Source organism: Aureobasidium pullulans, assembly GCF_000721785.1.
Source record: "Aureobasidium pullulans EXF-150 unplaced genomic scaffold scaffold_6, whole genome shotgun sequence".
NCBI classification, from domain to species: domain Eukaryota; kingdom Fungi; phylum Ascomycota; class Dothideomycetes; order Dothideales; family Saccotheciaceae; genus Aureobasidium; species Aureobasidium pullulans.
This window is the reverse complement of record NW_021941026.1, coordinates 749,128-773,858: the sequence shown is the minus strand read 5'-3', so window position 1 is coordinate 773,858 and position 24,731 is coordinate 749,128. Positions and strand designations below refer to the sequence as shown.

Below are 24,731 nucleotides of genomic sequence, written 5' to 3'. Positions count from 1 at the left end.
GCTACAAAGAGCAGCAATCGCAAAGTCCAAGACGCGACAGGCCGAGGGACGCGACCGGAGCTTGGACCCTGACTTGCTCTCAAGATGCGATCCAGCCTGTCTGCCGCCTTTTATTTTCCTAGACTTGATTTGTTTACGGACAGGACCAAAAGTCGCCACCCCTCAACCTCATCTGGAATGCTTGCCGCCGCCTTTGCGCAAGCGCGTACTCCTAGGCTATACCTCCAATGTCGCCATAAATCAAACCTCTCGGCCATCAACCGTACCCTCGATCAATCTATCCGCAGAGACCGCCGCAAGTCTCTCGACGACGGAAGCAGAACTAGAGACGAGCGTGGAGATAGCTTCCCATGGCAGGACCGTGGAGATGATCGCAGACCCAACAACTATGACAACCGCCGGGACAGAGATTCGCCTCGGAGCAGAGACGATCGTAGCTCACCGAGAGCCTACGAGGGCAGAAATCATCTGGAAAGAGGTTACACCAATGATCGTCCTGCTCCCAGAACGGACATACGTGTGAGGCCGGAGGATGCCTCCGACGAAGGCTTCAAAATTCGAAAAACAAACAAATATGTACCCAACCACGAAGGCGACCAATCAGACCATGGGGGTGATATCATGAAGGTCCCGTTTACTCACAAACACCACTTCACCGAGGAAAACTGGAATAGACTGATGGACGCCGTCAAGCGAGCCGAAGACAAATACATCAGAGCCCTGCCCACACGCCCGTCAACCCTGCCCGTCTACGACAACAACAAGCCTGCTTCATCCTTGGAAATCAAACAACAGCTCAAGAAGACTTTCAAGGCCGATCTTGCAACCGTCGAACCTACCTTGGAACGTCAGAGAAAGGACTGGCTGCGCGTCATTCAACATACAGGCGAGGCTCTCAAGAATGCGAAGTCGAAAAACATCTTCATCCCCGGAAGACGCTGGTTCACAGAAGACGATCCGAAGAGTGCTCTCAAAGCCTCTGTTTATCCCATCCAACCACCAGCCACTCCGAAACAAGGTGCCGACTGGGCTGGCGAGCTCCGCGACATATCCGTTTTGAACCAGGACATGCGTAGCGAGATTATTATGAATCTTGTCAACAGACATGCCACCGCCCTCATGAGTGGCAAGAACGTACAGGATGAAGACTTTGCTCCAGGCGTCCTTGGCTTCAATTCAAAGCCCAAGGAGAGAGATGGGCAGATGGATAAGTTCTCGGCCAAGGAAGAAAAAGAGCGAAGAAGACTCGAAGAAGAAAGCCGCCTCGACGACGAACAACTCTCCTCATTCGTCCGAAATAACAGAGAAAAGAACGAAGACCGCAAAAACAAGTACAAGGAAATCCAGGAACCGCGAGACCGCAGAGACAGGGACAGCAGAGACAGCAGAGACCGAGATAGCAGAGATAGCAGAGATATGCGTCCCTCTCGCGACGACAGAGATAGAGACGCCTACGTCTCCATCCCATACACAACAGCCGCCTCCGAATTCCTTTACGGCCTAAATGTTGTAATCGCAGCCCTCAAAGCCAAACGCCGCAAAATGTACAAACTCTACATCCATAGCCGCGCCCTAACCAATCCCGCATCAGCAAAAACCATCCGCGTCCTCTGCAAACAGGCAAACCTGAAACGGGAAGACGTCGATGACTCCTTCTTACCCAAAATGGACAAGATGGCCCAAGGTCGCCCTCACAATGGCGTAATCCTCGAAACCTCCCCCCTGCCTACCCTCCCCACAAAGTCATTAGGGAAGTTCGGAGTCACTGACATGAGCATCGGTATCGAGCTCGCTGAGCAATCAGCCGAAGAAGTCCAAATAAATGGAAATCCGAACTCGATACCTTTCCACTACACACACACATGGCGCAAACCCCTCGTCCTCCTCCTCGACGGCATCCTCGACCCCGGAAACCTAGGCAACATCCTACGAACAGCACATTTCTACTCCGTCGACGCAGTAGCCATCTGCACAAACACCTGCGCACCTGTAAACCTCCCAGTGGTGCAAAAAGCCGCCTCCGGTGCTGCAGAAGCACTTACTATCCTCTCTATCCCTGGCCCGGCAAACTTCATCACCACTTGCAAAAAACACGGCTGGCTCGTCCACGCAGCAGTCGCACCTAACGCAGCGTCAGCAACGGCTGGAAAGAAAAACCTCTTCACTTCATCCATGATATCTCCTCTCTCCCGCGGCCCATCCATCCTAATGATCGGCGCAGAAGGTGAAGGTCTCCGTGCAAACCTCGCCACGAAAGCCGACGCAAACGTCGGAATCAGAGGAGTCAAGCCCGCGATCCCTGAATTGGATGTCGGAGTAGACAGTCTGAACGTTGGCAGCAGTGTTGCGGTTCTGCTAGAAGCGTTTATGAGAAAACCTGATAATTTGGAGGATGTGGTCAAAGGAACGCCTAGGGAGGATGATGTGGCTGCCAGGATTGTGTGATAGATGACTTGCACTCCTGCCTGAAGGTACTTACTCCTCAGAACTTGTATTGTAGATATACCTCCTCTTCTCTGCATATAGTATTTATCATATACCCTTGTGTGATCTGATATAACGCTTGCAAGGGGGTATTGAGACAAAGGAGGAGTTGAGACAGATGCATGGCAACACGTGATTTATTTAATTTATCTTGTAAGGCTGTCTCAACTCCTCCTATGTCTCAATACCCCCTTGCGCGCGTTACCTTGTGTTCCAAATTCATCTAAATATGAAATCTTGTTGAAAAAGGTGGTCTTGTGACAAGGTGTGCTTTGAGGTGAGTGTTGAGAAGTCGGCAGCTCGTTCGTCCACCGCCGGAGCGACCTTGCAGCATGCAATGACCTGCATCCTGCAAAGCACATCATGCACATCAGCCGGGCCACAACGCGGTTAACACGGCATCCCACAGTTACTGACTCCCATGTACACCGTACCAAGCACGCGCGGTTTCTGAGTTGCACCTCAACAATCCGTGTACTCGAGAGTCTTGGTTTTTGGAAGAGTGAAAAACATTATCAGTGTTTGTGTAAAAAAGGGTATATCTATAGAATCGTTCTTTGCGTTCTTTGGAACAAAAGGAAAAGAGAACGTTGGAGGAGGCAGCCATTCCTCTGCTCGGTCCACGTTTTTTGAAGCTCTAAGGTTTCGGCAGTGCTTCTTTTCACTCGCCGTCTGCACCATCCGATCCAAGCAAGTAGAAACGCCATGGGTTTTGTGGTAAAAGCCAATCCAAAAGGGAGCCATCCATTTTTCGCTCCAGCAAATCCAACGGTGTAGTAAAGAAAAAAGAGGCTGATCGGTGAGAGCCAGGGGATATCAAGTAAAAGAATCAAAAGAGAGAAAAGAAAGGACCATTTACAACTTCAGAGCTCGCTCAAAGACATCGAGAGTAAAAGCAGTGTTTCTGAAGTCCTCGGCGCCTGGTTCAGGGGTCCACTTTTGGCGCGTTGGTTCGATGTCGTCCTCGGCGACTTCATCCTGATGGGGTCGAAGAGAGTGCTTCTCATCGATACCACTGTCGCTGCGGGAGACGTGGGAGATGCGGGATTCGTAGCTGGGTGTGCGAGCAAGACGATCGTTGCAGGCGACGAAGCGAGCAGTAAAGAATCCTTTGACGCCGTTACTGAGCCAGATAATCTCATCATGCTTGATGGTAGAAATGTCAATGATACCAGCATGGCAGATGCCTTGGTCGATAGCCCAACGACGGGTAGTTCCTTGCTGGCCGCCGCAATCTCTGTGCGGAGTCATCCATTTGCCGTCGCGATAGAAGTAGGGAGTCGTGATAGATCCGTCCATGACCTGGTTGTCGCGATTGAATAAGATGACTTCTTTTGCGTCCTGGTATGACTGGATCTGTGCACATTGTCTGGCATAGTTGTACATGGTACGGTAGTGAGTCTTGTCCCGAGTGAAAGTCGTGGTTCGAGTAGGTAACACATCCAGCACAGCCTTGAAAATGGGATGTTGTGATGCTGCCTCTCCACTGCACTTGCCCAAGTCCAGGGTGGTCGGGAAGAGAAGTGGTTGCTTCGTGGCCATGATTGGCTCAACACCAATCTCCATCTTTCCGCTGTGACGCAAGCATACTCGAACCTGTAAGACATTGTCAGCCCTGGTGTTTCATTGTACAAACACGGCAGTCTTCTTTTGGCAATCTCTTTCAGGATGTCGCGTGCCTGTGGCGCATGCGCATCTTTGTTCATAATCACAGATTATGACGCACGTCGAGTGGAAATTTGAGAAATTGTGAGAAGAAAGAACAAATCGAAAGCTTACCTTGAATGGACATTTGTTGCCAGTCTTCTTTTTGTGCTCAGCTACGGCGGTCTGAATTCGGGTGAACAGATCGACAGGGCCTTTGAGCCTCTTGTTGGTGTCGTACCAACCCAGATGATCGGCTGCAGTGACGAGGCGCTCGTAGTGGTACTTGATGAGATATGCGGCCTTGGAGTCCGGGCAACACACGGGGTTCTGGGCATTGCGCTTCATGGATCCATCGTAGCGCAGCGACGTGAAGACATACTGATCTTGAATGGGTATTTCATCCAACATGGCGAGAAGTGATCAAGTGGTGGTGATCCAGGACGTCTGGGATGTGAAAGGACGAGGATAAATTTTTGGCGGGTGGAAAAGCGGTTCAGGCTAATAATCAGAGAGACATTATGGTTCGTGGTGGAAGTGAAGGCGGGGCGGAATTGTGGGATGTCCAGAAAGTTTAAGGAAAGAAGAGTCGGGGTATCAACAAGAGTCGAGGGCCATGGCACGGGCGAGCGCGGAGTAATTAGGAGCGTCGAAAAGACGACGAAAGAGAGGAGTCGAGGGATATGGGAGTTTCAGGACGAGATGGAGGAAATGGCAAGGTTTTAGAGAGGTGCTTGGTGTGTGGGCGTTGAGAAAGAAGACCCCCGCGCTTCTTGGGTCCTTGTATTTTGACGGGCTCGCTCTGGCCGACTTTGCCGGTCTCGCAATCACCGCAATCTAAGCGCAGCCAACAATGAGGCGCTTATTCGGTAGTTTTGAAGAGTCTCAGAGATTACGTTGCGAGCAGGCTGTGAGCGACCAGACAGGAGAGCAGTCTTGGTAATCCAGCATTTCACAGTGAGACGACAGCGTAACACGACGGCGAGAATATGTCAAGGGAGCGTGAAACCAAACGGTCTGGGCAGCCAAGAGTCAAGAGTTCGCGGCATTTATTGATTTCACGCGGTCGAACCCATAACATCGCGCTGCATGAATAGACCACCAGCTCTCGTATGTACAAAGTACTTTCGGTTATTGCAAGATGCCAGGCTTTTGAAAGGCGCAGAAGGACATAAAAGAGCTATGGAGCAAGCTCACCTTATTGTGAGGGTGGATGCAAGAGTTTCAAACATGAAGCAAGAAGCAAAAGGCCGAAGCATGATTACTGGGTAGGATGAGGTGACGAGGTGTGGTTGTTTGACGATCAAGTCGGAAGTTCGAGGAAGAAGTTCGAGGAAGAAGTTCGAGGAAACAGCTCGGTGTTGCCAAGGCCGTGGACGATGAGAGAGCGCCGTCATCAGCATTTTCGCGTTCGAGTTGCAGACAAGCCATTCGTTTCTGTGCGTCACTACTACTTTTTTGTCCATTTCAACTCGACTGTGTCTTTTGCTGTTCTTTTGCTCGGCCTGTAATACTAGCACATAGCCACACACGCACAACATGGCCTCGACAATTCCCTCGACCCAGGCCGCCTCGCAGCCCAGCTTTGTCAAGCTCGAACCGTCATCGTCATTATGGGATCGCATCACTGGCTGGGCCTCGGAGCACAAGGCCGCTGTCTACACCATTGCCGGTGTCACTCTGGTCGCCACCGGTGCCGGAATCTACTACTACACATCCGAGTCGGCTCCCACGCCGCAAGATCTTGAGGCTGCCGCAGAGAAGAAGAAGGCTCGCAAAGAGAACAAGAAGGCCAAGAAGACTGCACAGAAAGAGCAGAAGTCTCCCACACCCGAGACCAAGCCTCAAGGTCCGTAATATGACCTGCGCAACGCACCCTTCCAATTGCTGACCCTCTCCATCAGAAAAGCCCCAACCGGCATCAGTACAGAGCGAGGATGAAGTTCCCGAGGTGACAGAATCAATGGTCGGAAGCCTGTCGGAAGACACCAAGAAGGACTATGCTGCCAAGCTCAAGGCCGCTGGTAACAAGGCCTACGGATCAAAGGATTACAACCGCGCAATCGACCTGTACGGTCAGGCCCTGCTGTGCAAGGCTGACCCCGTCTTTTACTCAAACCGTGCCGCATGTTGGAACGCCATGTCTAACTGGGAGCGCGTTATCGCAGACACTACTGCCGCCGTCAATCTCGACCCCGAGTACGTCAAGGCCTTGAACCGCCGCGCACACGCCTACGAGCAGACCGACAAGTACAGCGAAGCCCTGCTCGATTACACTGCTAGCTGCATCATTGACGCGTTCCGCAACACACAAGCCGCCGAGGCTGTCGAGCGCCTCCTCAGAAAGGTCGCCGAGAACAAGGCAAAGGCCATCATGGAGAAGAAGCAGCGCCGCCTGCCGAGCGCCACCTTCATCACCAACTACCTCCAGAGCTTCCGCGACAGACCTCTTGCCGAGTCGATTGCCGAGAGCGCCGATTTGGCCGAGAACAGCGGAAAGTGGTGGTTCCGCAAGGGTCTGTTGGCAATGGACAAGAAGACGGGCGAGGGCTACAACGAGGCCGCCGAGGCTTTCGAGAAGGCCATCGAGGCTGGTGACTTGAGCGACAACGAGGCTTTCGCATACAACATGCGCGGTACCTTCAAGTACCTGCGCGGCGAGACCGAGGCTATTGACGACCTGAACAAGAGCATTGAGCTGGACGCCACTTTGACACAGAGCTACGTCAAGCGCGCCAGCATGCACCTCGAGGCTGGTCGTCGTGACGAGGCCGCAAAGGACTTTGAAGACGCCATCAACCAGAACGACAAGGACCCCGACGTTTACTACCACCGCGCTCAGCTCAACTTCATTCTCGGCGATTTCCCAGAGGCAGCTAAGGACTACCAAAAGTCGATCGACCTTGATCCCGGTTTCATCTTCTCCCACATCCAGCTCGGTGTTACCCAGTATAAGATGGGCAGCATCGCCTCATCCATGGCCACTTTCCGCCGCTGCATGAAGAACTTCGACAAGGTCCCCGACGTCTACAACTACTACGGTGAGCTGTTGCTCGACCAGCAGAAGTACCAGGAGGCCATTGAGAAGTTCGAGACTGCCGTTCAGATGGAGCAGAAGGAGCGTGTTACTGGCATGAACGTCTTGCCCTTGATCAACAAGGCACTCGCTCTGTTCCAGTGGAAGCAAGACTTCAAGTCTGCTCAGGAGCTGTGCGAGAAGGCTCTGATCAGTAAGTCCAACCCGTGAATTCTTCATCTCAAATGCAGATGCTAACTATTATCCCAGTCGACCCCGAGTGCGACATCGCCGTTGCCACCATGGCCCAGCTCCTCCTCCAGCAAGGCAAGGTCCCTGAGGCCCTCGAGTACTTCGAGAAGGCCGCCGAGCTCTCCCGCACCGAGGGCGAGATCGTCAACGCCCTTTCCTACGCCGAAGCCACCCGCACCCAGCTCGAAGTCCAGGAGAAGTACCCCCAGCTTGCCAACAGATTGCAGGGTATGCCCACCTCAGCCAACAACATGCGGTAAACGGTTGTCAAAAGCATGAAGGATGAGAGAACAATCATTAAGGAATGCATAATTCGATCGAGGACGAAGAACACACGAACGAACATTGGAATTGAAAGGGTGTAAGTTTGACTGCAAAAAGGAGGAGCGGATGCGCAAAAATCGTTGTTGTGTTTTTTCCGATAGCTCTCCTCCCACATCACCACCACTATTGTACATTATATTCTATTAACTTTTCTCTGTCAAAACTCTTGCTACACACATGTGTCTTGTGCTTGTACATGTTTTGCTTGGTGGACCTGGGCTTCAAGGGTACGTCTGGTCCTAAATATTTCTGATTTGCGAACCTCCCTCTCCCTCTTCTTCATGTTCTATATCTCTTAGCTTGTCAGTTCTGTCTCAATCAACGAGCGGAATACTCTGGGCCGAAAAGGACTTAGCCAGGGCGCTCCCGAGCAAGACTATTGCGAAATGATATGAGAACACGAGTGCCATTCGAGCGAGAATTGAACAAATCAGTCACAGTGTTTCGGGACAATCGGTCAAAGAGGATATTGTGTTGTCGTTGCTTTGAATGCTTCCGTTTTGACCAAAGACATCTTGCAAACCCCGTCACCCTGCTCAAAACTTGAGCCATGTTTTCCGATCTTGTGTTTGCTTATATCTCTTGTGGTGTGGCTGGTAGCGATATGAGATATGTGTATAACTCTTGAGGTCAGTTGATAGTGATAGGCAAGTGTCGTGGTCGAGATGAGTGTGGTGAAGTGGTTTGGTGATGGTTTGGCAAAAGCGTGCATCTGTGACAGCACAAAACCACCAACACTGAAGCTGAATCATCGTCATTCTTCTGGAATTACTTTCATGCTTAGCAAGTGCTAGGGGAAACCCCTCACTCGAGAAGGGAACATAAGCCGAGAGAGAAACTGTATTGCAACCAAAAGCAGAAGGAGTGGTATCCAGACGAAGCCATTATCATGCACAGAGTTCAGATATGACACCGGGCTACCCAAGATTTGAAGAAAAGTAGGAAATAGTATGTTCTCAAGAGAAAAATATGCATTTCCATCAGCAAGTCTAGCTCGCGAGGCATCAATAGTGGTATCAAACATCAAACATGAAAAATCGTCCAACCCATTACTCCCACACCCATGCATGCCATTAAGACATGTTCATCACCTAAACCTTCTCATTACCACTAGCAGCAGAGCTAGATCCATATCCATTCTCCAATCTCTCAACTTGCTCGCCGTCACCCTTGCCACCCTTGGAATGGTGACCATACTTGGGCTCCACAAGCGAACTTCTGCGGCGTGCGCCAGCAGCGGCTTCGGTGTCCATGTAGTTGATGAGGAGTTCGCCGTTCTTGCCGTAGCGATTGGGTGTGTCGCGGGCGACGCTGACGACGTTGAAGATGGAGGTGGTGTTGCGGAAGATTTCGTCCATTTCTTCGAGGGAGCGGAGGCGGGTTTCTGCATATTTTGTAAGCATGAAGTATAGAAAGAAGGGTAGTTGACAAGCAGATGCCCAGGACGTATTAGGCAGTGGTTGTAGAGGACAGGAGCTTACCAGGGTAGAAAAAGTACACGCAAGGGACGATGAATGCGTTAATGACAGCAAAAATGATGTATGTTTGATACCCGATGGTCTCGAAGGCGACAGGGGTGATCATTACGACCATGAAGTTGAAAATCCAATTAGCAGAGGTGGCCAGAGCATTAGCAGGAGCTCTGATACGAAGAGGGACAATCTCAGCCTGAAAGAAGGGGGAAAAATTAGCACGTTTTTCGGTCGAATTTTGGGTACACCACAACACTAAGCCCCCAGACACCAGCGCCCAGCCTGATGCAAGGCAGAAGGTATTTTCTGGTGGTCTTTGTTGCAGACAGATATGTAGATTTGACTTACAGGGTAGAGCCAAGTCATGCCGAGCCAACCAATGGCGAAGAAAGTGTTGAAAACGAAGAGGAAGACAGCGGCAGTGATACCAAGACCAGAGGATGTTCTCGAAGTGGTTCCAGCAAGGATGGCCATAGAAGCGGCCTGTCCCGCAGCACCAAACAACATGAGTTGGCGGCGACCGAACTTCTCGATAGTGAAAACTGCAATCCAAGACGCGAGGAAGTACTCTGTTCCGTTGGCAGCAGCCAAGATACGAGAGAGGAAGCCCGAAAGGCCAATGCTGGTCTCGTAAATCGATGCGGCGTAATACGTGATAAGGTTAATGCCTGAGATCTGCTGAAACATCTGATTGACGTAGGCAAGAACGACACGGTGGAAGTTGCGGTCCTCGTCCATGGTGAAGAGATCTCTAAAGCCACCTTGTTGCATAATCATCGCAGAGTCCTTAATGGCAGCGAATTCGCTGACGATGTAGGGGTCTTCGGAGTTCTTGTCGTTTAAGGCGCAGAGAACGTTCAGAGCTTCGTCTTCTTGACCCTTCATGATAAGCCATCTAGGTGATTCTGGCAGACCCATAATGAACATCAAGATGATGAGGGCGAACAAGATCTGGAGAGCAATAGGGAATCGCCATGAAACAGTCGAGGGTTCGAGGAAGGAGAAACCAAAGTCGATCCAGTAGGACATACAAACACCGCCGGTAATCAAAGCACCCTCAATCATGACCATCTGGCCACGACGATGTGATTTGGAACATTCACTCTGCCATGAAGGTACCGTTGAAGTGTTCATACCGTTGCCGACGCCAGTAATAACTCTGCCTGCAATCAAGTGGCCGAGAGAGAAAGCAGATGTCTGGAGTGTAGCACCAATAACCATAATTGCGGATCCTAAGAAGATCGTCTTACGGCGTCCAAGCCAGTCTCCAATCCAGATTGTCATTAATGCACCGACAAAGCATCCCAAGTTGTAAGAAGCGATTGAGATACCCTGGACGGTGGAGACGTACGAAGCAGTTTGGCCACGAGGAGGAGATTGTGTGTTGATCTCGGGGAAGGTCCTAGTAAAAGATTTAAGGGTGAGCAGACCGCCCATGACACCTTGTGTCTTATTAGCATTTCTGCTCGAAATCAGTCTAGAATTACCACTAACCTTGATCATAACCGAAGAGCAGAAAATCGAGACCGGCGATAACACCGACTGCAATGTTCAGTTTAGTGCCTGTAAGGCCATAGTACTTCTTGCCGAACATGCTGGGCAAGGTGTATGAAGTTGCTCAGCTTGTTGGAATGTCAATTGGGAGAGCGAGATCGAACCAGAGGAAAGGGCAAAACAGAGCTGATGAGATCAGCGGAGAGGCGGCGCCGCCAGTAGATATATATCTCTGCCCATCAATACACGGTACCCGCAGTGCAACACTGAGAGTTTGAGCACCATCAGCTTGGCGACTCATACTTCTCCACCCTCCTCCACGAAGGTACAAACCCTACGGTACGAACCTATCCGTGCCTCCTCGGACTAGAGAGACTAAACAAAGCGAACGGCTGTTGGGTGTATGAGATGGCCCTTGCGACTCGCGAGAGAGAGCCAGTGACGCACGACATGCCCGGGCAGAAAGACGTCTCCCCGGCCACACCCACATCTCCAGGTCTGTGATGGCAAGTGGAGCGCTACGGTATTCCCGATCCAGCAGCTCCGGTCTGAAGGATCGTCCCGAGAAAACGGGGTGGCTTTTTTCCCCACGCACACTTGATGGCGCACAAGAGTCGCATCTTGCTCAAGCAGGTGCAGGTTCGTTTCTTGAAGCGCAGAGGCAGTTGAGCTGCATGCCCATGCCGATATCTCGTGAAGTTCTCCTCATCGTGGGCTAGGTGCCCATGCATGTTATCGTGCCCGCCTCTTCGAAAGAGCTCGTGTTTATATCCATCGATATCGTCGTTGGCAATAATTAAAGGTGTCGAGCTAGTGTAAGGGACGACGTTGAATCTAATTTCGACTTGACGCTGACGTGGGTGGCCGTTCGATGCAACTCTGCCTCACGATTTCCTGTCTCAAGTCTCTTGACGAGCCAACTCCACAGTCATACGGAGACAGTGGGTCACCCCAAGGGGAAGTTGGCAACTCCCCCGGTCCTTCCTCGTAATGTCGGTCCCGCTTCCTGTTTCTGCAGCCTCCGCCAGTCAGGTGCGGATGTAGGGCGTGGGCGGACTCTGCCGACGGCCGGTCACATCGCGGTGAAATGCTCGGTCTGAATAAGTGGCGCGAGGAGATCGCGGGCGCTCCGCATTTCCTTGACTCACTTTGCCGGTGCATTTTGCCGCCCTGAACGTCTTCTCGTCATGGAAGCTTGTTCAATGCTCACGTGGGTGATTTTGCGTTGTCACGGAGTGGTCGCCGGCATCGCACAGAACTGCGTGTTTGTGCATCGGTAGAAGATGTCGAGTGTACGAGTACACAAGAGCTGAGCGTGTTTTGAGGATGTGAGATGCTTGCGGCTGTAGAGTAAGTGTAACCGTGAAACCTCTCCACGAGGTGATCAACAGGAAGAAAACCACGTGCGGATGGCCAGATGAAGACAACCGGCGAGCACAAAGTTGAATCAACACGTTTGAGCCTCGGATACAGAGGTACCTGGAACCCAAAAGCTTGTTCTTATCCAATTATCTTTGCAGCTCCCAGTGTGGCAGATCCGTGGTGCAACCCGGAGAAATGCGTTTCAAAAGAGGTCCTCGGAATCAACCCAACACAACGAGCACGCCTGGAGCTCTTGTCACGACACCGGATCCAAGCGAACGTCTATGCAGAGAGAGATCAAAAAGCAATATCCCCGCTTTGCTTGTCGACGACGATCCGGCAGTAGACACGTGCGGATTGTGTCCTGGAAGCTGGAACCTCACAGTCCATCAGTGTTTGATGCAGACATGTCACGAGCTACGGCCGTTCGTGTTCGTCGACGTCTTCCAGAATACTGATCGAAGTCTATGGTGCCTGTCGATCACCATCTATGCATCTATGGTGGTATGCGGCATGCCAGCCCTCACTGAGCATTCTTTAAAGGCTCTCTCAATGCTCGATGTCATTGAGCCGTTGCATGTCTCCATTGAGAGTACCAGATATTCGGTTAATAGACTAAGAAACAATATGAGAGCACTCCGCATTGCGATGAGTATTCCCGGTACGTGATCACGAAGAGAGATGATAAGTTTATATGATCAAGCGAAAAAGAACTTGGAAGAGAATGGTTTTATTGCTCAGTAAAACTATTGACAATGCAGTAGTTCTCCTCCGATCTGTATAGCTACCTAGTTTGCATCTTTGGCCTTGGAGCCGATGCAAGCAGCCAAGTTCAGCCATGGCAGTAATTGTATGTACGACTCATCAGGAATCGCAGTCACCGCCAAAGTCGTTGTGTTGTTTGGTGCTTTACCAGGCGGAAACTGCAGCAGGTGCAGCGTTCCAGTCACCAGCGCCACCGGCATCGGCAGCTCCGGCACCAGCGCTCATCCAATCACCCTCGGGAGCAGTGGAAGGACCGGCCTCAGCGGTGTAGTTCTGGTCAGCGGGAGCGTCATCCTGGCCCACAGGGGGGTTAGGGCAACGACCAGCACCATGGCCAAACTCCTCACAGTTGCGGCACTTGACCTTGCTCCAGTCCTTAGGCTCAGAGCAGTCCTTAGCGTAATGACCCTTCTTCTCGCAGTTGCGACAGAACACGTTGGCCATGTTGACTTCCTCGGGGCAGTCACGGCCAGTGTGACCCTCCTTCTCGCAGTTGCGACAGATGATGACACGCTCGTTGACACAGTCCGAAGATCTGTGACCCTCGCGCTGGCAGTTGCGGCAAACCTCTGCAGGCTGAGAATGTGTCAGTAAGAGTCACGATGTCAGCACAGCATGGAGGAACGTACCTTGGTAGGGCAATCGCGGACGAAGTGGCCGGAAAGACCGCAGTGCTTGCACTCGACACCGCCGCGGACAGCACGAGCATTGGGGCAATCTCTGATGTAGTGACCCTCCTGGTCACAGTTGGAGCAAGCGACCTTGGGCTTCTCAACCATCTGGGGCTCCTGAGGACAGGACTTCATGGAGTGGCCGACTTCCTCGCAGTTACGGCAGTAGGGCTTCATGTTGTCCATCGAGAAACCGGCGTCCTGGAGACGCTCAAGGTTCTCCTCAGGGGACTTGGGCCAACCCTCTGAGAGGATAGCACGGCGAGGCTTGGGAGTCTTCTGAAAAGAGATCTGGAAGGTCTTGTCACCGTTGCCTTGAAGATCAACGTTGGTGTGGACCTTGGAAGGGACAGTCTGCTCCTTGGCGATGAGGTAGTACTTGAAGTCGGTCTCACGGAAGCACTCCTCAAGCTGGACGAGAGTGAGCTCAGGTGCAAGCTTGCAGTAAGCCCAGAAAGCCTGGATGAAGTCATCGACGTCGCCAGTGGCATCGGCGTCCACGAGGTTATCCCAGGCCTGATCAGCGTCGACGCCCTCGGGGAGGTCTTCGGGGTAGACGTTGAACTTTCCACTGCACTCGGTAGCAGTGTGACCGGTGGCGCTGCACTTCTTGCAAACGGCTTGGGGACAGGCAGACGAGCGATGGCCTTCCTCGCCACAGCCGCGGCAGGTGCCTGAGAAGGCGCGCTCAACAGCAGGGTTGGAGCAGTCAGCCTTGTTGTGGCCAACCTCACCGCAGTTGAAACACTCCCCAGAGTTCTTGCGGGGCTCGGTGCAGTCACTCTTGAAGTGACCCGACTGACCACAGCTGGGACGAGTTGTCAGTAAACAGCCGTGTGAAGGGGAGGAATAAATTTGTTGGCTTACTTGTGGCAAGTGTCGCCGTCAACGCCGTCTTCGTGCTTGGAGACGTGCTCAGGATCGATGCCAGAGTAGTCGCCGGAAGGGGCCGGGGTGGAATCAACCCAGCCAGCGGTGGCCTGAGTGGCGGAGTCGTCGACCCAACCGGAAGCTGACATGGTGTTAGTGATGAGTAGTGGACGAAGTGGAAGACGAAGTTGAGATGATAAATGCGCAACACGCAGCACGCGTTACTTACCAGGTGCGGTGTCCCAATCAGACATGATGGGCGTGATGAGTGTTGATAGTTAAGGGTGGGTTGGTTGTAGAAGAAGTGCACGTCGAAGGTCGAAGTGCGATGATGGAGTGGAAGGAAGGTGGTGTGGTGTCGAGAGAAGAAGAGAGGGTTTAAATAGGTGTGAGAAGAGAATCCGGAACGCGCTTTTTCACTCGTGGCTCGGCGACGATGGTGTGAGAACGAAGAATAGCGACGGAAGGAACAGTGCGATCACTCGTAGAAGGCGCCGGTGAGGTTGGTCGTAGTGGAGAATTCAGACTTCCTTCTCTCGAGTCAACTCCAGCGGTAAGGATAGAACAGAGCAGTGAAGCAAAGATCAGAGAATACCGTAGAACCTGTGGAGAGTCACTCTTTGATATAGCTATCACACATAGATTGGCATGCATGGAAGAAGCACTCTTGTTTGATCTTGCTTCTCATGTCAAGACAACTTTTTGTTGGTCAAAACAAACAGTCTTGGTTTCGACGCATACTTCTAGACAGCTATGATGTGTTTAGGTCATTGAGACAAGAACTTGAGGCATTGAGACCTCCTGACTGCACTCCAGACTTGTTATTGTACGCTTGCCCACCAGCACACTAACCAGATGAGCAATGTGTTTCTCATCGAACAGATGGTTGAAGTCTGCAAGCAGAAGTGGCAGCATTGAAATATGTTAGCCTATTGGCGAGCAAGGAATACTCGATCATGTTTGCAGAGCCATAAGTCGGAAGAGGATGGCGGTGCGCAAATGTACAAGTATTGAGACCAAGAGGAAGAAAGGTTTAAACATATCATTCATGCATTTGCATATCTTTTTCTACAAGACTCGTCTATCCATAGTTGCCCAGGAGCATCATCATCATATGGCAAGCCTAATCATGGACATCATCCCTGAACACCCCAAATGCTGGAAAGAGAAACAAGAAAACCGAAAGTTGCCTGATAGAACGCCTCGCTACATCATTCAGCGTGACCGTGAGATCAAGCCCAAGTCATTAATCCATTACGAGAAATCATCCAAAACATCATCATCTAGACACCTCTGATCAATCTGACGACCAAGAACCAGCAGGCGCCGATGAATCTGAAAGCACTGAGAACGGCGACACTCCAGAGTACAACACTCATGTAGATGGTACTGCGCTGGTTGTCGTCTTGAACACCAACGGAGACACGGTCGAGACCACCGGTGTTGAGCACGACTGCTGCAAGTGCAAGGTTGCAGAACATCCAAGCCAAGACGACGGCACTTCTGAATCCTTTGTAATAGTCCTCGTGCTTCTCGGCAGCGGAAGGAGCCTTCTCTGGCGGTGTCCACTTGGTAGAGAAAACGCGAAGCTCCTCCTCGTATTGGCTGTTGAGATCGTGGTCATCGCTGGGGATGGTAACGTCGACTTTACCACCTGGCTTGGTAACGGCCGAGGGCAGCTTCTCCGGCTTGTCATCTCCCTTGGTACCCCAGGTGATATCGTGCGTGTTGCAGAAGGCGTAGACGTTGAGGATGTTGATGTAGGTTGGTGTCAGGAGGAGGTACTGGAAGAACGACGTAAACATGTGCCAGGGATCCAAGAACATGAAAGAGGCGACGAAGTATAGGACGTATGTACTGGCCATGGAGACGATCAGTGTCAAAAACAAGGAGTTGGTGAAAAGCATGCTGAAGGTGAAATGATCGTGCTCCTTCAGCTGTGCCTGCACAGACTTGACAGTGATGAAGACGGTAGCGAACATGAGATAGCTATTGCAAGTGTTAGCAAAGCTAGAGTGCAGCCGACGAGAGAGACTTACGCCATGAGGATCGCCCAGAAATACACTTGGGTCATGTAGAACTTGTTTGAGCCTTGTGGACGATTGCCGAGCGCGAGTACGAAACAAGTGATCAAGACAGCAAGATATATCCATTCAAATAGTACACCCAACACTTTGCCTGGTGGAAAGTTGAGACTTGTATCGGAGAGCGAACCTGTGAGAATGCGGAAGACGAGGAAGAAGTTACCCTGTGAATTGGTTAGTTACTCGATAGTTTCCACATATGTAGGGCTCCAAGGCACTTACGATAGCGAACCAAGCGAAAAGCATGCTGATGCCCTGGTAGAAGAACTCAATCATGAACATGAAGTTGCGACCAACGGAGTGGTTGCTGCGGAAGATCTGGTGGAAATGTGCAAGAGCGTAGACTGCAGCGAAGAAACTGCCGTTCAGCCAACGTCTTCTCTGAAGAATGAAATCAGCCATCTCGGTGGGCACATCAGTCTCGCCGGTAGCGGACTTGACGTATTGCAGAATCCAAGAGCAGTTGCGCTTTGAGACCAGTTCGAAACACAGAATACGATCTTCGGCGAGATACATGTTGGCAGTGAAAATACCGGCGTTGGCACCGTGCATCTTCTCACCAGCAAAGTACTTCTCGAGAGGACCTTGACCGGTCTTATCATTTTGAAGAGCCATGAAGCGGTAGGCAGAGAAAGCACCCGGAAGCACACTAATGAAGCCAAAGGCAGATTCAAGGGGCTTGTCAAGGATGTTGCTCATCTTGTACTCGAAGTTCTGCGCAGCGACCAGAGGGTTGATGAGAGTTTTACCATGATCCAACATGGCCTTGATTTCACCACAAGCGCCTGCACACATGGGTTCGAGGTCGAATGCTTTCCATAGCTTGTAGATCGAGTCCTTTCCTGGCTTGGTACCAGCATCAATCAAGACACAAATGTTGGGGTCAAGAACCTCTCCAAAGGCCTGGAAGAACCATCTGTGGGAGTTGATCTTCTTCTGGTTCTTCTCCTTGAGACAGAACAGCATCTGTACAGGTGTGTTTCCCTTCTTAACTGACACAACACCTTTCTTGAGTTCCAGGGCCATCTGTGTGGTGTACTCATAGATATGAGCGGTGACATCCTTGCCGTTGACCTGCTGCTTGGCGATACCATCCTGGTAGACACCGAGACCTGCGAGGACGGCTCTGGTCCGCGGGTTGATCTTTGCACGACCGTCGCTGACAACGCAGACGACAATTTTCTTCCAGGCCTCCTTGCCCCAGGTCTTGCTGCTGTTTCGCGAGTTCATGTACTCGATGTTCTTGATAACACCAATCAGAGTACGGGCAAAAAGCTCATCTTCTTCGTTGTACATGGTGATGACGATGAACAGCTCGGTGTGTCTGGGCTTAGCGAATAGCTTCTGGCGCAAGGTGAAGCGCTCGGAGTAGAATTCGGAGGGGTCGCAGGTGGCAGCTGAGTAGCGCATGTGGGTGAACTCGTCACGCTCTGGAGGTTGGGCGTGCTGGATCTGGTTCAGAAGTCTAGGAGGTACTGGACAATCAAGGACCAGGTTGCCGTTGAAAAGCTGAACTTCCTTCACCGTCTTCCATCGACGAATGCCGCCGCCTGATTGTGGTTGTTCTGCGTTCATTTCCATTTCCATCTCCTCTTCAAGCATAGGCGTAGGCATCTGATGGGGATCGGGACCGTATGCGGAATCTTGTTGCAGGATCGGGTGCGTGTCGACCTCATCTTGCCAGTAGTGGGTGTTTTGTTCGCCAGAGGGAGGGCCGTATACGTCTTCCAGAGGAGTGATGGCGGGTTGGTATGGCTGGTTGTGGTATGCATCGTGGTGGTCTTCGGGAGACAGAGCATAGTCGCCAGGGGGGTATACAGGGCTCGAATGATAAGGATGCTGGGCATCATAGCTATCGCTGTGGCCGTATGTTTGCGGAACGTGCTCTACTGAGAACTAGCGTAGTTGGTCAGCAAGGCGCATACTTGTCAGAAGTCTAATCATGCTTACTGTTGGCTGAGATTGCAATCTGTCTGAGGGAGTTCCTGGCATGGGAGAAACTCCAGGACGCGGACCAGGTCCCATGGGCATGTGTAGCGGTTCATCGTGTGTGTAGGGGTTGTCGTGCAGAGCGTACGACTCTAAAGGGTGTCCAGGAGACGGCGACCTGCCAGCGCGAGGATCCATGAAGGGGTTTTGCGACTGAGCGCCGTAGGCTTCGTCTTCGTCTGGGGAGTGGCGGCCGTATGCTGCAACAAAGATGAAGAGGTCAGCGATATTTGCTCATGAGACGCGTGGCCAACACGCTGAGCGTCGCAGCAATCCACGAGACCGTCTCAGGAATGCCAGAGCTTCCAAGCTTTACTCTCCGATGACCTTCATCTCTTCTCTGCTCCTCACGCTTCCTGCCGACTCTTCTTTCGGGAGGTTGGATGTTGCACTTACGGCCAAGACGGTTGTACGACATGTCTGCGACTCTATCTGTGGTATGCCGTATATGCGACTCCAATCAATATGCGCCAAACGCTGTATGCTCCCTTCTCTTGTTGTTGCTGTTTGTGATGACGTTTCAGGCGTGCTTCAGCAACTTCTGATCTGTTGGGGAGTCGAAAGAATCGTGGTCGCTTTGTTTACTCGAGGCTTTTGCGCTTTGCGACAGCGACGGCGACACTTTCCAGGACACTTGACGGACTACCTCACTGTGTATACACAAGATGTCGAGTCAAACAAAAGACTTATAGGAAATATCTAGGTTTTGAAAAAAGAGATTGGCAATGCGGCACTAGATCAAGGCCCGTTGCTACAGCAAGCAACCCAGCTGAAGTCATCCCCCTCTTCCCTGCACAGCCATAACATGCACCAGCCCTGAAACGCGTCCTTTCTTACCGCAGCATCACTAAGCCTTCCTTTTGTACGGTAAGATCGCTTTCTCCTTGGCAGACGATATGGATTTTGCAGTTCGGCAGTTTGTGAATTCTTCTCTATCTTGTATGAACTGGTGTTTACTGCGCCATGCGATTCGCCAATCGATATGGATTTTTGTTTATCAAGGTGATGCGCCTCAGCTGTAAGTCGCAATACGCTGAGATACGCTTTGGGGCCGTGCTGTTTTTAGAAACCATAGCAACAACCTTTTGCCGTGTTCGGCCCGAGGCCTCTTGTGCATCGTCATCGAAGACTTCAACTTCGACTCCTGGTGCCTTCCAACTTGTCTTGTCGAAGAAGAGTCGCCTTTGCCGGTGTTCTCGCCACGACACGCGCGTTCATGCAAAAAGCCAAGAGAATCGTCGAATTCATCTGGATGGCTGCCTGGTAGCTCTCAGACGGACCAACCCAAGGACAGGGTCATTTGGGATGGATCCCGAAGATCGTTACGGCCCGAACCAGCCAATCCGACCTGCTGCCACTCTGGATATCTCAACTCCGGAGCCAAACTGTCAAAGAAGGTGTTCAGAATCATCCTGTCTAGCTAGAGCCTCAAGTTCTGCCTTAAAGCTATAGATCTCCTTGTACAGATCACGCAACCAGACTCTGGAGAAGGCTCCTTGACTGTACGCCCACCACTTCAGATGCTCCTCCATCCTAGCATACAAATACACATGCTTCTCGCCAGAGCTGCAATCTTTATCGTATGATCCGAAAATATCGAATTTGGGCTGACCGTCTTCCGTGAAATCGATACCAAAAGAAAATTGAGACCAAGGGTAGATGATGCCAATGCTGAAGTAGGTGATTCGGTCCAGGGGCTCGATTTCGTTCCACAGCGCGTTGTCGCTGTCAGTGTCATAGACGAAATCCATTGTGCTGCTTTTACGCTCGCAGTCGTCTAGACACGCGTGTGTCAAGTGCATGAGGTTTGAGTCTAAACCGTCCGTAAGAAGCAGCACGCACAACTTCTTCGAGCGATCCCGCATGAGGCTGGTGCACTGTCGCTTTGCTTCCGGCAGGGCATCTGCACCGCCCTGGCGTGCTCGTTTGATGCCTGAGATGGGTGTGCGGTTGACGAACCAGCCATAGACATGCCTGTGGACTTCGTCGAGTGCGTTCTGGTACAATAACATTCTTGCTTCCGATGAGTGGGAATACTCGCAGGTTTGGGCTTTAGGAAACCAGATTTTTGTTCGGGTATGGAGAAGATAATCTTTTGAAAGAAAGACAAAAGAAAGTGTTATGAAGGGACGATAAGTCTGGTGAGTCACTTACCAGTTCTGCCTATCTTTCTTGCGTTCTGATGAGTTAGTATGCGCTTTCCTAACGTTCTTTCGGGGGAGCGTGTAAGGCATAGCAAGGACATGACACTCATCGTATTATAGACCATTCTTGTAGTTAGTGTCTTCAAAGCACCCAATGCTGCCAGAGTAGCTGTAGAAATACATGATCAGTTTACAGAGGCGCAGGACGTCCAGAGAGAGCCCAATCCAAATTCCCTCTCGTTGGATAGCCTAGATCACCAAAGTATTCGTACATCTTCACAGTCCAAAATCGATCAGGGGCAATGTAGGCCCGTCTCGCTCGGCTGGAAGAGAATCACAACTAGATTACGTCTCCTCCACCGTGCGACGCCTCAAAATACATGTCAAAATGCAAGGTGCTTTTTGTGATCAGCTACCTGTCCAGTGAGAGCAACGTTGCTCCTACACACTCTCTGGACCAACTCACCAATCTCAAAAGCACCTTGCCTTTTGATGAATATTTGAGTGACATACTCGGTGCCTGAGAGAGAGAAGCTGGAACCAAATTTCCGAAATCAGGGACACCAACCAGAAGCCTTCCACAAAGCGAAGGAGAAGTATTGTATCGATGCAGCAGCCTTTTCGAAACCATCACACGTTCACAGAGGAAGGAGGTAGAGAAATTCTGACGTTGTGGTATGGTAAAAGTCAAAATGTTGTCGGAGAGAGGTATGTACATAATTAAGAGAGTGACATGAAACATCAAATACAAGAGCAATCGTCCATAAATCATCAAAACAGACTGCAGTGTCCTCTCCGCTTAAGCCTTGGGCTTACAGGCAGGATTGGGATTGGTCGAGTTAGATGAAATGTAAGACCACTCCACCGAGTACTTGTCTGAGCCTCTGAATTGACCGTAATTTGTGCCATAAGAGCTGCCCCATGAAGCTGAGTACATTGAACAATACTGGCCGACGGGGGAGCCGTTCTTCATCAGCATGTAAGTGTTGAAGAATTGGCAAGTCTTGATCTCGCCACCGTTGGCGGGAGGGTGGGCTCTGGCGTAGTCGGCTTGAGCCTCACAGGCAGCAGCACACTTGGAAATGTCAAAGGGTCCCTTCTGGAAGATACGGACACCGAGGTAGCTGGTAAATGTTAGTATCACCTTTCACGAGACTTGAAAAATTTGTAGAACTTACGTATCCTTGCCATTGCAGTCGAAAGGAGCGTTGATAGCAGCGTTACCGAGGTAGACGGGAGTAGTGCAACCAGGAGGAGTAACGATCTTGTTGGAGACATAGCCGTTCGAGCCGGCAATGACTACGTGGAAATCTTTACGCCATTGTCCGGCGTTCTTTGCATTCTCCCCATTAACAGGTCCGCCCCAGAACACGCATTTTATGTTCGTGGTGCTGGGAGGGTTGGCGCAGCTCTGGTCGTTGGGGTTGACGGTGGGATCGCGCTCGTAGTAAAGATTGAAAGCGGCACAGCCCTCGATGGCATCACACTTGGAGGCACAGATATCTGTTGAGTATTCGGAGAGGACAGTGTATCCCATGTAGCCATAAGCATTGTTGCTGGCCTTCAGGTCCTTGAAAGTGTTGTAGTATCCGCTGGGGGTGGATGCAGCGTTGGCCTTGATGGAGAATTCAGGGTAGGCCAGGAAAGCTTCAGGGGTGTCCTCCTTGGGGGCTGGGCCAGCACCGAGAGGCTGAGGCTTGCAGATGGCAGCCCCACGAGCCTTGAGGCCAGTGGGAGCATCGGAATCAACGCCCGAGGCCTTGACCGCTGCAGCGATGGAAGTGGCAGCGGCAGAAGGCTCATAGGCAACAGTGCTAGCTTGAGCACTGACATCGACAACTGGGATGGTGACAGTGGGAATAGGAGCAAGTGCATCAACGGCAGCCCAGTCAATCTCCTGAGGGAGAGGGTTGGCTACAGCCAGAGCTGCAAAGGCAGCAGCAACGGTGAACGAGCGCATGTTGGAGTGTAGCTCTGAACGAAAGGACTAGAAGAGGAAGGGATTGAAAGAATTGGAATAGAATGCTGGTTGTCGAAGCTGATGGTTCTAATGATTGCTCAACTCGATGGGTGCTGGGCATATATATACATGAACCTCGACAGCATCCACTATTCTTACCTCATGAGACTAACCTGCAAACGAGCATCACTGGACATCCCCCGGCTCTACACGAGCCGTCCAAGATCCTGACCAGAAACCAAATGAATCGAGGCCAAGGCAGGATCGCGAGAAGGCTAGCCATGAGGGTCTACCAAAATAGTGGGCATTGAGCCAAAGCAGAATGTGGAGAAGGTGTCGCCACGAAGGAACAGGGTAATTGTGGTATACAGAGCACGGAGCATCGCGAATGGGTTATGATCAGGAAGGACGTCGCGACACTGCAGGGTGCTATCGCGGTGGCTTACTCTAATTCAAGCCCAGCGGTCCAAGAGTGTGCCGTTTCGAGGTGCCATTTCCTTGGCGACATGGCCGCATGGAACTTAGTCCTGATGATACACCTTCTGATTTGGTACGCCTGTATTCTTAGTGCAGAGGCGACAAGTTTTCCCCTGGTCGTCCCGTCCTGTTCCTGTTGTATGGACGGCTGATCGTCCGGGAGTGGTGATGAGAAAGAAGTTTCCATATTCTTCTGGTCACGCTCATCTCGCTTCCCACTTCAATTGATGGAAAGAGGGTGCCACATCAATAGTCAGAGAAGAAGAGCTTTCCGATGACGCTCTGTCTGCTCGAGAATTAACTTCTTGGCCCCGCAATCCTCAGAGTCGCGACCGTTTCCTGAATGGTCGTTTGAAGATCGACACGATGCTAAGTTTGGGGAGTGGATACCGAGCGCGTGGAGGATTCTATCCAGAGTATGCCAAGCACTTACATCTTCCATGAGATTGACACTCGAACTCTGGTTCTTTGTCTCGCACGAGGCCGGACCGAATCTCTGGAACTTGACGATCTGTGCAGATCAATTTGAGTGGCAGCATTGTTGAAGGCTCTGTGCGATCTCGAATGGAGTTGACTACCTGTTCGAGAGAATGGCTGGCGGAGCAAGCGGGCATAGAAACTGCGAATAAACAGTGCTGTGTGTTCATTATCAACTCCCTACGTAAATTCCTTAGCCTCGTGTCACTATCGCGTCTCTTCCCGCCATGCAGCTAGGCTTGACTAGAATTAATAATGTACACATAATAATTGAGTTAATAACCATTAATAATCCATTAATTATTACATCTTGGCATGTTAAGAGGGTGACCCTGTCCTCTGCCGCCGCGTACCTATATATACGCAAGCATGCTTAGTAATCATGTGCTAGCCTCTAACAACTAGACTAGTTAGCCTAGTCGTTAGAGGCTAGCACTGTTTTGCGTGCGCGTAATTATTAAGGGCTAGGGTTCGACTCGGAGCTAAGCCCTTCTTTTTGCACTTTTAAAATCTTCTGCTTGCTATTTTACTAACTATATTAAGTGCTTTAAGTAAATTCAAACGGCGCCTATAGACCTCCCTCTTAACTATATATAGCCTCTAGNGATAAACTAGCTCTAGAGCTTTAGCCTCTTCGAGCTCTTAACATGCTAGTTAAAGAAGCGAATTATCGCTACGGCGCCCTTAGTCGTTATTGCTAGACGATCTATCTAATAGTTTAAGAGGTAAGCGGCATAGTAGATGTCGGTAGTTTAAATGGCTATGCGCTAATCTAGTCGCTCGAGGACCTCTTATTTATACGGTAAGTCCGGTATCGAGCTTAATTCATTACGTAGAGCGCGCTAGCGAGGGATAACTTAGCCTATAGTCGACTAGTCGTTCTTAGAGAGCTTCTACGTAAAGTAGAAGGGCTTAATTAAGCGCTGCAACGTTATAAGTTGCTCCTACTATACCTCGTCATTAATAAGCTTCTTTACTAATAGCTTAGTTACTACTCCTTACGCCGAGGCGACCTTAAGAACTAGCTTATTCTTAAGTAGCGCGTTAATAGTAGCATAGTAAGAGCCCTAACGAGTAGCGTAAGCAATAGCAAACGCTACTAGTTGCTCGCCTTCCTTATTAGCTATTTAAAGTAATAGCTACTAGATCTTGTCGCTTACGCGGAAGAAGGTAAGTACTATGTTAAGCTCGCGAACTAGTGTAGCATATAAGCTAATAGAGCCTTTAGTATTAGGGTCGCTATTAT

At 50.9% G+C, this 24,731-nt stretch overlaps 7 protein-coding genes across 7 annotated transcripts; 2 read left to right on the top strand and 5 right to left on the bottom strand.

Moving 5' to 3' along the window:
• The first annotated feature begins 120 nt into the window (after positions 1-120).
• On the top strand, positions 121-2,649 carry M438DRAFT_344404 (uncharacterized protein). Its single transcript, XM_029905221.1, has one exon. The coding sequence runs from the start codon at positions 178-180 to the stop codon at positions 2,443-2,445; it is 2,268 nt and encodes a 755-aa protein (XP_029762177.1). The 5' UTR covers positions 121-177; the 3' UTR covers positions 2,446-2,649.
• A 579-nt stretch (positions 2,650-3,228) lies between these two features.
• On the bottom strand, positions 3,229-4,930 carry M438DRAFT_188112 (uncharacterized protein). Its single transcript, XM_029899232.1, has 2 exons — positions 4,264-4,930; positions 3,229-4,080 (listed from the first exon to the last, which is right to left on the bottom strand). The coding sequence occupies exons 1-2, from the start codon at positions 4,537-4,539 to the stop codon at positions 3,340-3,342; spliced, it is 1,017 nt and encodes a 338-aa protein (XP_029762176.1). The 5' UTR covers positions 4,540-4,930; the 3' UTR covers positions 3,229-3,339.
• Positions 4,931-5,599: 669 nt separating this feature from the next.
• On the top strand, positions 5,600-7,862 carry M438DRAFT_344402 (putative mitochondrial outer membrane translocase receptor). The gene is made up of 3 exons (XM_029905220.1): positions 5,600-5,977; positions 6,033-7,358; positions 7,415-7,862. The coding sequence occupies exons 1-3, from the start codon at positions 5,668-5,670 to the stop codon at positions 7,654-7,656; spliced, it is 1,878 nt and encodes a 625-aa protein (XP_029762175.1). The 5' UTR covers positions 5,600-5,667; the 3' UTR covers positions 7,657-7,862.
• Positions 7,863-8,811: 949 nt separating this feature from the next.
• M438DRAFT_270721 (general substrate transporter) lies at positions 8,812-10,786 on the bottom strand (the record flags this gene model as incomplete). Its single annotated transcript, XM_029900416.1, has 4 exons — positions 8,812-9,104; positions 9,202-9,388; positions 9,541-10,634; positions 10,687-10,786. The coding sequence occupies 4 exons, from the start codon at positions 10,784-10,786 to the stop codon at positions 8,812-8,814; spliced, it is 1,674 nt and encodes a 557-aa protein (XP_029762174.1).
• Positions 10,787-15,637: 4,851 nt separating this feature from the next.
• M438DRAFT_373496 (uncharacterized protein) lies at positions 15,638-18,565 on the bottom strand (the record flags this gene model as incomplete). The annotated part of the gene is made up of 4 exons (XM_029908427.1): positions 15,638-16,343; positions 16,394-16,602; positions 16,661-18,334; positions 18,389-18,565. The coding sequence occupies 4 exons, from the start codon at positions 18,563-18,565 to the stop codon at positions 15,638-15,640; spliced, it is 2,766 nt and encodes a 921-aa protein (XP_029762173.1).
• A 1,033-nt stretch (positions 18,566-19,598) lies between these two features.
• Positions 19,599-20,762, bottom strand: M438DRAFT_344398 (uncharacterized protein). The gene is made up of 2 exons (XM_029905219.1): positions 20,619-20,762; positions 19,599-20,568 (listed from the first exon to the last, which is right to left on the bottom strand). The coding sequence occupies exon 2, from the start codon at positions 20,437-20,439 to the stop codon at positions 19,816-19,818; it is 624 nt and encodes a 207-aa protein (XP_029762172.1). The 5' UTR covers positions 20,440-20,568; positions 20,619-20,762; the 3' UTR covers positions 19,599-19,815.
• Positions 20,763-21,268: 506 nt separating this feature from the next.
• Positions 21,269-22,531, bottom strand: M438DRAFT_316129 (uncharacterized protein; the record flags this gene model as incomplete). The annotated part of the gene is made up of 2 exons (XM_029902680.1): positions 21,269-21,695; positions 21,750-22,531. 2 exons carry the CDS (start codon positions 22,529-22,531, stop codon positions 21,371-21,373), a joined length of 1,107 nt encoding a protein of 368 aa, XP_029762171.1. The 3' UTR covers positions 21,269-21,370.
• Between the last annotated feature and the right edge of the window lie 2,200 nt (positions 22,532-24,731).

Bases quoted from the DNA above. Each gene is read 5' to 3' on its own strand.
- M438DRAFT_344404 (XM_029905221.1), top strand. From the start codon at position 178: ATGCTTGCCGCCGCCTTTGCGCAAGCGCGTACTCCTAGGCTATACCTC.
- M438DRAFT_188112 (XM_029899232.1), bottom strand. From the start codon at position 4,539: ATGTTGGATGAAATACCCATTCAAGATCAGTATGTCTTCACGTCGCTG. The intron at 4,081-4,263 runs GTAAGCTTTCGA...AATGTCTTACAG, and splicing joins GCAACAAATGTCCATTCAAG to GTTCGAGTATGCTTGCGTCA.
- M438DRAFT_344402 (XM_029905220.1), top strand. From the start codon at position 5,668: ATGGCCTCGACAATTCCCTCGACCCAGGCCGCCTCGCAGCCCAGCTTT. The intron at 5,978-6,032 runs GTCCGTAATATG...CCTCTCCATCAG, and splicing joins ACCCGAGACCAAGCCTCAAG to AAAAGCCCCAACCGGCATCA. The intron at 7,359-7,414 runs GTAAGTCCAACC...CTATTATCCCAG, and splicing joins GTGCGAGAAGGCTCTGATCA to TCGACCCCGAGTGCGACATC.
- M438DRAFT_344398 (XM_029905219.1), bottom strand. From the start codon at position 20,439: ATGTTATTGTACCAGAACGCACTCGACGAAGTCCACAGGCATGTCTAT.